This window comes from Quercus lobata, chromosome 12 (genome assembly GCF_001633185.2).
Source record: "Quercus lobata isolate SW786 chromosome 12, ValleyOak3.0 Primary Assembly, whole genome shotgun sequence".
Classification (NCBI taxonomy): domain Eukaryota; kingdom Viridiplantae; phylum Streptophyta; class Magnoliopsida; order Fagales; family Fagaceae; genus Quercus; species Quercus lobata.
The window spans coordinates 13,366,120-13,376,730 of NC_044915.1; the positions used below are offsets into that span (position 1 = coordinate 13,366,120).

A 10,611-nucleotide genomic window follows, 5' to 3' on the forward strand; every position below is an offset into this window, starting at 1 on the left:
TTTTTGGTAATCCAAAATTAATTTTTTGCATGTGTCACTACTCTTTTGCTCTTTGGTTTATTTAAGCTTTTTTTTTTTTTTTCTGCCCAAAAGCCAAACGAAGACTCCAGCATTACCAAAATCGCCTAAAATATCTTCAATTTTTTTTGATAATCTAAAATATACTTCTTCAATTATCGTTCGACAGTATATTAGAAACCTTCCCTCTTTGCGGATAATTCCCACAAAGGGAGAAATACAGAAGGGATAGAAGAAAAACGAAAAGCAAAATACTTTTTTCTAGGTTTGTCCATTGAAAGAGCATTTATGTACTAAAATACAGCCTTTAAAACGATGAATATGTTGGCGAATTGGAATCGGCGAATTGGAATCATTAGCCTGCAGCTAGCCAAAGATAGATAGGACAATTATCACTCTACAAGTAAAAAATCTTCTCCCCTAGCAAAAGAGAAACCAGCAAAAACAGTCAGTACACCACCTGAATATCAAACGTCCTTCTTGGCCCATTGTCCCATATGACATCACATTCAAATTATTCAATTAATTCATAGGGGAACGGTGAGGCACTCCCTTTCTCCGGTTCAAAGCCACCGCAACCTCCGCCGTCGGCGAGCATTTCATCTGGAACGAGACTCGAGGCACCAAGTTTAAGCTGCTGCGTTTCTTTTTCACGAATTCAGTAGTGGTGGCTGTACAAGCTAGTGTCTTGGAACTCACTGCACCACCACAACCACTTGCAGTTGCAGTACTTCTAGACCCGGAGAGAGAAACACCCGAGTCAAGGACCGAGTCAGGGGTTATTTGAACATCTTCTTCATTCTCCGAAACTGTAAGGCTCCGATCTCTTCTCGCTTTGGCTGGTAATATTGGTAAGAATTCACAGTTTCCACTACTGTTAGCGGTCACTAGCTGATGATGAACCTGTAACATATATTTATATATATATAGTGAAAATAAGGATGACCCAGATGGTAAAATCGAGTTAAAATGGTGAAAATTTTGAGTGGGAAAATGGAACCTTGCAATAGAGAGAGCAGAAGTAGTAAGGATCTTGAAGGCTACGGTCGCATGTAATGCAAAAGTTGCCTGAGCCTCTAAAGGGGCGGGACATTGGCCTTTGGTTCAAAAATACCACTTTTGCACTGTTTGTTGTGTATGGCTGAACAATTAAACAAAACCAAAGAACTAAAATTTCACAGCAAGAAAATAAGAAAGTAAAACTACTTGGTATTTTTTAAGTTCATACTTACTTGAACAAGGGAACAATTCATCAATTTTTGAGCATCACTCAACCTTATAACATCATGATAAACATATCTTCTTATCTGGGACCAAAAAAGAAAATGATGAATTTGTGGTGCAAATTTGTACCTACAACTTTTAGTATTGGTGAATCTATGTGTTGGTTTAAGTATGGACCTGTAAGAGACGATGAGAGCGGTGAGAAGGCACGCAATGGGGGCAGATGCTGATGGAACAGTCCAAGCAAAAGATGTTCTTCTCATTCTTCTTTGCAAACTCGTGAATTATACACGGGTTAAAGAACTTGTCTCGCAGAAGAATCTCAAGCCACTGAGGAATTAAACTTACACCAACCTGAAAATCAAAAGAGTAAAATTGGTCCATGTAATTCTTCTGCTACAAGAGATAAGAAAGTTCAAAACTCAAATAGTGAGCTCACCATGTCTTTGAAGTAGCAGAGAATTAATAAGGGGTTCGGTGTATATGTCAGTAATTATTAAGCCTGGAATTCAAAGCCAAAGGTCACTCTAAGGAGAGAGAGTGACAGAAGGAAAGTAAAAAGAGAGGATGGTGTGGTGCAAGAAGAAAGAGTGCAAGTTAAGGAAAAGAAAGAGCAGTCAGCTGCAATAGCAATTGGAATTACTATTACTAGCAGGTGAGAGCAATACTGGAGATTGAAGAGGTTGGGCCTCATTTAAAGCAGAGGGAACAAAGGCTCAACAAGTTGTTCTAAGAGTCAAGTACGTGTAGGCTTTTGAAACATCAAAATCAAATCTTTTCGCCGTTTCGGATCAAAACCTACTTTCCTACAACTTTTGAAAAGTCTGAACCCATCTTTAATGCACTGCACAGGTGCACAGAACAAAGCATGGATGGTGGTATCTTATATTTTTAACGTGATTATACTGTGCTAGACTGCCAAATGCCAATGGCTGTCTAAAGGGCCCCTACCCCTCTAGGACCCAAAACTACGGTGACTTTTTCTCGGTTCTCGGTGACTTTTGGTAATCCTGCTTGGCAAAATCTGTAGAACAGCAGCTTCTTCCCAAAAAAAAAAAAAATTTGTAAAATAGCGTCTTTTAGAAAAAATATTAGCAAAATAAACATGTGGATGGAACATTTTAGTAAGTTAATTTTTTTTTTTTTAAGTGAGATTTTTCACAAGAAATTCGAGTTTAGAAAACTCTGTACAAATGGAACTCGAGTCTAAGAGGGAATGGATTGGGACTCAAGTTTGTTAAACTCGAGTTCCAAAAACAGTTCAATTTACTAAAATGTTACATTCGCATGTTATGTATCAAAAATTTTTCTAAAAAGCTACTATTTGCAAATTTTGCCCAATCCCTGCTTGGTTAGCATCTTTTATTATTACATTATTTTAGTGTAGGAGCTATGATTTTTTTTTTTCTTTTCTCGACGTGATACCAATTTAAACCAGTCATTCATGTCCTGAAGAAGATGAACGAGATGGGATAATAACTAAAGTAAAACTTTTCGATGCATTATTTTAAGTGTAACATATTAAGCTTTTCAATTGAATTCATACTCTTGGTTAATATTGATTAATAAAACACAAATAGTTTTATTTTTAAAAAAATAAAAATAAATTGAATTCAATTAGAAAGCTATTTAATAAGGCCATTTGGAGGCAAACCAATCAAGGCAACATCTTCAATTGATGGAGTTAGAAAACTATTTAATAAGGCCATTTTAATATGTTTGTTATAGGCAACCAAAATAGAGATAAGGCTCTCGGTAGTTAGGGTTAATGGTAACATCATGCTTCAACATTAGAATAACCTCATAAATCCGTAACTTAACTCACTTTTCTTTTAAGGTCATGTTTGATACATTGAATGAAAAGTATATTAAGAAATAATTTTTATTATTAGAAATAAAAAATTTTGTAATGAAATAATTATGCATTTTCATAAGTTTAGTTGTTATGTGTGAAAAGTATGTAAAAGAATGATACATATGGAATGTTTGTGTTTTTTTGAAACATATTGATTTTTTTTTTTTTTTTTTATACAAGATAGAAATCTAAAATTCTACTTTAACTTATTCTAAGTGTTTATATGCATAAAACTCCTTTTTGGATACTTAAATTCCGGTTTTTATCCCCTACACCCTATTAACACTTATACTTATGAAGTGATCGTCGCTCCAAGAGTGTACAATGGTGGTTTTAAATGTTATTATACGTATTAAGGAATAAGTATTCCTCAATTTAAAGAATAATTATCCATTATAATAAAGATGCAATCATGTAAAAAAAAATTATTATACCCTAATAACCGTTCCATTACCGTGGTATCAAACATGGCAGGAAGGTATGCATTAAAATCACCCTACACTTCCGATTAGAAAAGGTCCTGGGCCATGGCTTGGGCCAGATTACATAATCCCAATAGTAAAATAAGGAAAGTTGGGGATTTCCATAAGAAAACGTTTGGAGAAAAGCATGCCCTGGGGCATATACTTCAGGGGCAACACTTTTTTTTTTTTTTGGACTGAAGAAGGTAGAATTGATATATTAAAAAATGGCAAGAGTACAAAAGAAGAAGAATAAGAAGATCCTTCGCCATCTACTTCACAACGAGCAAGTATATATGTAAAGAATATTTTTTGCTCACCATATAAGCCCTTAATAACTTGGGTTGCATTGCTAAGGATCCGTTTAGTAGAGCATCTTAAACATATGTTTTCAGTTTTTAAATAACATTACACACATTTTCACATACTTTTTTATCCACACATATTTCAAAAAAAATACAAATAATATTACTCAAACTCCTCTACCAAACGGGCCCTAAGTGTTCGTACAAACACGATAATAATGAAAATAACACAAGAATAAAACACTTTTGAATATTATTTATATGAGAAAAAATAAACAACACAATTTAGACTAAGGCACAAGACTCACTTTCTTTAAAGAGATTCAAACCCTTGATTGGCTAAACTCTTTATCTCCCCCATGATACAACAACCTAACAAATGTCATATGACTATAATATCCTCTGCACAATGTGTTGAAACCTAAAGCTCCACCAAAAAGAATACCATTCTTTGACAAGAATCTCTCTATTTTTTTTAGTGTATTAGAATGCTTGTAATTATGGTAACTTGGATGTGAGTCTATTTACAGGCTCAATGTGCCTCACAAATTTGATTACCCAAATCAATCTGATTGATAAGTCCATTATTTTGATGTAGCTATAAGATTAATTGCTGGATATAATGTTGATGGGCTGGAGTTACACAATTTAGTGGATCGGATAAGGAGTTTCTAAAGAAATAAATAGGTCCAAATGACTAATATATTAAGTAGGTTAATGGCTCTTCATATTCTGTAACAAAAACTAGTATAAATTCAAGCACAAAATTGATTACCCAAATCAATATGATTAATAGATTTATTATTTTAATGTAGTGAGAGTTATAAGATTAATTGTTGGATATAATGCTAATGGGCTAGAGTTACACAATTTAGTGAATCAGATAGGAAGTTTCTAAAGAAATAAATAAGCCCAAAATGGCTAATCCATTAAGTGGGTCAATAGCTTGTATGAACATAAGGTATGAGTGTATCACTATTAATTTGAAATGAAATATTTCTATAATTTATATTGTAGAAGCCTTAAAAAAAAAAAAAAACAAAACAAAACAAAACTGTAGGAACCAAGTATGAGACTTCTGGGCCTTAAATCACTTGGGCTCACAATTTATTTGTAGTGGGTTTGAGGATTTCCTACTCTGGGTCGTTCTCGGCAGAGAGACTCAAAGCAACACTCAGTTTATACTTTCTCACTTGACTGTTTTCTCTCTGTTTTTCTGAACCCCTTCTTCTCCCAAACTTCTGCTATTTATAGCTAAGATTAGTGGGGAGAAATGATCACAGCCACCGCTAGTGCAATAGAAGGTCCAATATTATCTTATTTAAGTGGGTGTTTAGGTGAGAGTGGGGAGCAGCATTTATAGCCTTGGAACTTGGTTCCAGCCTAATCGATTATGCTCGGCAATGCAGTTTACCGAGCATATCCTATTCTCCCGGACACGGTTCATATGCCTGTTCGGGGAAGCTTGAGCCGAACACCTCTTAGAATTCAAGGCCCAAAATTCGTCTTTGTGCTAAGGCAGTTTCAAGAAGGGCCCAGGGCAACAGGGGTATTCCGTTGGGCCTGGCCCAGGACCTACATTGGTCTTGGGATTTGGGTGCCATACAAAAAAAAAACAAAAAAAAAAACAAGACAAAACAAAACAAAACAAAACAAAATTAAAAACAAAAAAACAAAACAAAACAAAACGTATAAAGTATTTTTTGGATATTTGTGGAGAATAGTGTCATTATTAATTGAAGTATTTGACTAATGAGTTTTGTGGGGGGATGAACTTGGACATGGTCTGGGGATTCATGCTGAGTGAGGGGTTACACCCAAGGAATGAGCCCGACCCAAGTTACCGGTATGGAAAGAATAGCTTTCTCTTCGCAAAAGGTAAACCGTACTCACCATCATGAAGATCCAAGGTAACCGCTCCTCCTACTGCTCTTAACCGAGGTGATGTAAATCGTCTCCTCCCCTAGGTACTTGGAAAATCTCAGGAAACATCCCTCTTCCTCGGTTATGATCTCCTACCTTATAAGCTTGCAACGAGGGACATGGATAGGAAAATGCAAAACCCAATGAAGCAATCACTTCTGCATTAATAAGATCTCTTACCTAATGTCAGCCATATTCAATGTTAAATGACTGGCCTAAATAGTAGAAGTACCCCCAAAAGTCCTCCCTCATGATCAAAAGACAGTAGTGTATCCCACTAGAGGAATAGGGGAGGGGGGAAGATGGCTATAAAAGGAGGAAGGGGGCAACAGGTTGAGGGGTTCAGGAAATTAGAGAGAAAAAATCTAGGCAAGAACAAGAGAGGGAAAGATAAACTAGAGAGTTTGTAATCAAAGTTTTTAACCTTTGAATCTCTCCCATGTACCTTGGGAACATTGTTCCCTCATATATGAAAGCTTGATTTAGTCATTTTTCATCTTTAACTTACTACTTAAACCTCCCATTGTGGATTTCTTCCCATCTTTTAGAAATTAGTTGTGTAGATCAAATATCATCATCACTATTTGTGTGCTAGGTGTTTTTGACCCCCACAAGTCTATTAAAGAAAAAATTTAACCAAAAAAAAAAGTTTATTAAAGAAGAAAGCTTTATTGACATCATAAATCTCAACTTCCAAAATTTTCAAATTAGTTAATATTTTATTATAATCTTTAAAAATCAGAACGGTTAAAGAATTGAAAGAGGGTCAGGTTCCCTATTTTGATAGGATTATTTCATGGTTTTTAAGGTTTTGACGGACTAGATTATAGTCCAATTCCTAGTTGAACTGGCTAGTTGAATTTTTAAAACCATGATTATAATCTTTCAAATATTCGTACATAGAAATGGCTTCATAGTATTGGAAACGAAAGATTCACTCTCCCTCACCCCTTTTCAAATGGAGCCGGTTCTCCCAACTTTTAGTCAAGTAGTTGTCCTTAAATTTTTGCCATAACTCCTTAGCATTTGTTAATTTTTTTCCTATATTACAAAATACTTTTAATTCTTGGTCAAACACCAACAGATAATGCCACCTATTGATTGATCTTCTCCAATTACTTCTCTAATATCTCTTTAGGTTTGTCTTTCAAAGCAAAATCTAACTCTTGTTGGATAGTCCATTCTTAAATTTACATTGTCACATGTTGAAGTTGTTTGTTCCATTAAATTTCTTTACCTCAAATTTGGTATTAAAGACAATAGCAAAATTTTGGTAGAGGATTCACAATACATCTCTTCCCCCGTTACTCAAATCCATGAACCAAAACACAAAATCTCTAAAGAGAACAAATCTCAAAGTATAGAAAGTGTATCTTGACGCTTAACACCAATTTGTTGTAACAAGAAGCTTCAAAATAGCATTTCTACATTAAATTGATTTCTTAACGCTATTATATACTTGTGAAAGATCTCACAAACAAACAATATGAACAAAAAAAAAATATTAGAAAGAAAAAGAGATAAAACCACATATAAGAGAAGAATTTCGATAATTAATGTAGTTCGGCTTTAAACCTATGTCTATGAGTTATAATAATGAAGAAAATTTTCGTTAAGAAATAAGAAGTATTACACTAGTAAAATATTAAAAATAAGAAGGATTACTCTAGTAAAAATGTAAAATACAGACACTTCACAAAATTCAAATCCTAAATTCATGACCCAAAAGCTATTTCTCACAAATAACAAAGGTTACGACTTTCGGAATACTAATTTTTTATAAAAAAATTTTAAAGGCAAATAAAAATTTATTTAACACAAAGGTTATCTAGTGGGTGAAGTGCCACACCAAGTTTGTGTACAACATACAGGTCGCTTTTGGCATTCAAGCTGCAACACCAGCCGTTTCACAGGAAAGCAAAGGACTTCACGAACATTCTAGCTAAGGAAGGATATTCTCAACATGGGCCCTTTGTTACTCATTTTGATCATCGTAGATAAAAGTTTTCAGCGGATGACTATTTGTGGAAATTAGGTTTTTTTCTACTCGTTTTGTTCAGTTGAAAAAAAAAATCCTTGTCTCTAGGGACGAAGCAAGGACTTAAGTTAAGCTGTTAAGGGGGAAAGTATATACAAAAATAATAATAATAATAATGAAAATAAACATCAATTTAATTAGTATTAATAAACTGTCAACAAAAACAAAAACACAAAATCATCTATATATTACTAAAAGCTGAAGTGCAGCATTTAATGCTGTTACGCTCATATTTATCACATCAGCAGCAATGTCATTTCCATCATTTTTTCTAAATTTATTCTACAATTTTAAAATAGTTTTTCTCAATTTTAAAATACTAATAAAACTAAAATTATTTCCAACCTATCTCCACCACCATAAAGCCCGTTTCTTTTAAATTTAATTCCATCAATCCACTTCTTCTAAATTTAATTCTAACTTAAAGCCCAAACCCAAGCCTTCTAAACTAAAAACCCTTAGAAACCCACAGTTACAACCTCTTGATTTCCTTCCTTTTTATTTCTCACCTGTTCCTTTCCCTTCCCCACTTTCTAACGGTAGCCTCTTTGTCTTCCTTACTCCTTTCCTCACAGTATATAAATACTGACAGAAGCTAGATACTTCAGTTTAGGTATCTCTAAATCCCGGTATGTTTTCTGCTCTATTCTTTTTGCTTGATTGCTTGATGTTTTTTATTCCCTTCTTAAATTTTGTAACTGCCTGCTACCTCTTGAGTGTTTTGATGCAACTCAATTTAGTTCGTGTAGTCTAAGCAAAATAAGGCAATATTGTTACAGCTGAAACAATTTTTGTGTGTTTATTACAATGCCAAATATTGTAGCAGATCTCCTCTGTGTATGTATTTAAATTTAAACAAATTGTATCAAATACCTGATCTCAATGTCGATTGGAGTTTATTTTTCGTTGGCTGTGTTATGGGATGTAGCAATTCTTATATTTCAGTTTGGGAAGTTTTTTAATTTGAAGTTTTCTTGATGTTAAATACCATCTTGGATCTATGAATGTTTTAGTTTTGTTAAAAAATAAATAAAATAAAATAAAAAAATGTTTCTTGCTGATAAGTTAATTAAGAGCTGCAGTGTTTTATTCCCTTCTTAAATTTTGTAACTGCCTCCTACCTCTTGAGTGTTTTGATGCGACTCAATTTAGTTCATGTAGTCTAAGCAAAATAAGGCAATATTGTTACAGCTGAAACAATTTTTTGTGTGTTTATTACAATGCCAAATATTGTAGCAGATCTTCTCTGTGTATGTATTTAAATTTAAACAAACTGTATCAAATACCTGATCTCAATGTCGATTGAAGTTTATTTTTCGTTGGCTGTGTTATGGGATGTAACAATTCTTATATTTCAGTTTGGGAAGTTTTTTAATTTGAAGTTTTCTTGATGTTAAATACCATCTTGGATCTATGAATGTTTTAGTTTTGTTAAAAAATAAATAAAATAAAATAAAAAATGTTACTTGCTGATAAGTTAATTAAGAGTTGCAGTGTGTAACATTGCCTAGCATCTCATTAACAAGACCATAATATCAATACCGAATCTAGCCTATACGTGCTAAGGATTACCAAACAAAACGTACTAGATTTCAGAAAACTCCCGTGTAATCTGATCTTAATGTCAATTGGACCCACTTTTGCACATGGGAACCTTACACTAACAAAGAGATGCAATCAACTTTATCAATACCAAAGTTATTCCTCACCCATGGTTCAGGGCAATTTGCCTTAATGGTCAGCCCATTGGTGCCATTTTAGTGACCAAAAATTCAGACAATAATAAGTGTAAAGGTGAACTTGGCAATGTTTTGGGCTCCAAGTACTGACGTAGAGGGATTGCAACTAAAGCAGTTAAGCAGGTGGCTAATACTATCTTTGTTGAATAACCACACTTGGAAAGGCTTGAAACTATAGTTGATGCAGATAGGGATGGTAATTTAAATCCGACCCGCGGATACCCAGTCTGACTCGACCTTAATGGGTCGGATTTTACCCGGCCTGATAAAGAATAGGGTCGGGTATGGGTTTAAAAGAAAAAAACCCGAAGCGGGTCCGGGTCGGGTTCGAATTTTATTAAAAAACCCGAAACTCGGTTATATATATAATTACTAAAATACCCTCATATATATACATAGTTAACCCTAATATTTCCTATTCCTCATTTCATTTCAGCATTCAGCTCCCTCGCCTCTCTTCTCTTCAGCTCACACCTCCGTCTCTCATTTCTTTAGCTCACAATCTCACTCACTCCCAATCTTACCGTTGACCCAACTGCCCTACCTCTCTCCGCCGCTCTAGCTCTCACCGCCGTCCCAAGCTGCCTTAGCTCTCTCACTCACTGTCTCACACGGCCGCTTCTCCCTCTTCATCTCTCAATTCTCTCACTCACACGGCCACAAGCCCATAAGCAGTCAAGAACAGGCACAGCTTCATTTCGTCCTCACCGTCGCTGATCTCACTCCACCTCGTTCTCCATTTTTTTTTCTTTTTTTTTTTTCCTTTTTTTTTTCTAGGTTCAGTTCGTCTCAAATTCTCAATCTTGTGAGTTTGTGTTTGTGATTATGAAAGGGAAAATCATAAATCTAAAATTTTTGTTTGGTTTGTGATTTTGAAAGGGAAAATCGAAGCTTCTCACCGCAATTTTGTGGTTTTTGATCACTGGCTTCATTGGTGGGTCTCTCTCATAAATTTTTTTTTTTTTATTAAAATATGTGAAACCCATTTTGTATTTGGGGACCTTCGGATTTGTGTTTGTATTTTTTTTTAATTAAAATATGTGAGTTC

At 34.5% G+C, this 10,611-nt stretch overlaps 1 protein-coding gene across 1 annotated transcript; it reads right to left on the reverse strand.

Annotated features, from left to right (window-relative positions):
* Positions 1-293: 293 nt before the first annotated feature.
* LOC115969932 lies at positions 294-1,876 on the reverse strand. Its single transcript, XM_031089573.1, has 5 exons — positions 1,682-1,876; positions 1,420-1,596; positions 1,251-1,325; positions 1,019-1,159; positions 294-921 (listed from the first exon to the last, which is right to left on the reverse strand). Exons 1-5 carry the CDS (start codon positions 1,682-1,684, stop codon positions 541-543), a joined length of 777 nt encoding a protein of 258 aa, XP_030945433.1. The 5' UTR covers positions 1,685-1,876; the 3' UTR covers positions 294-540.
* Between the last annotated feature and the right edge of the window lie 8,735 nt (positions 1,877-10,611).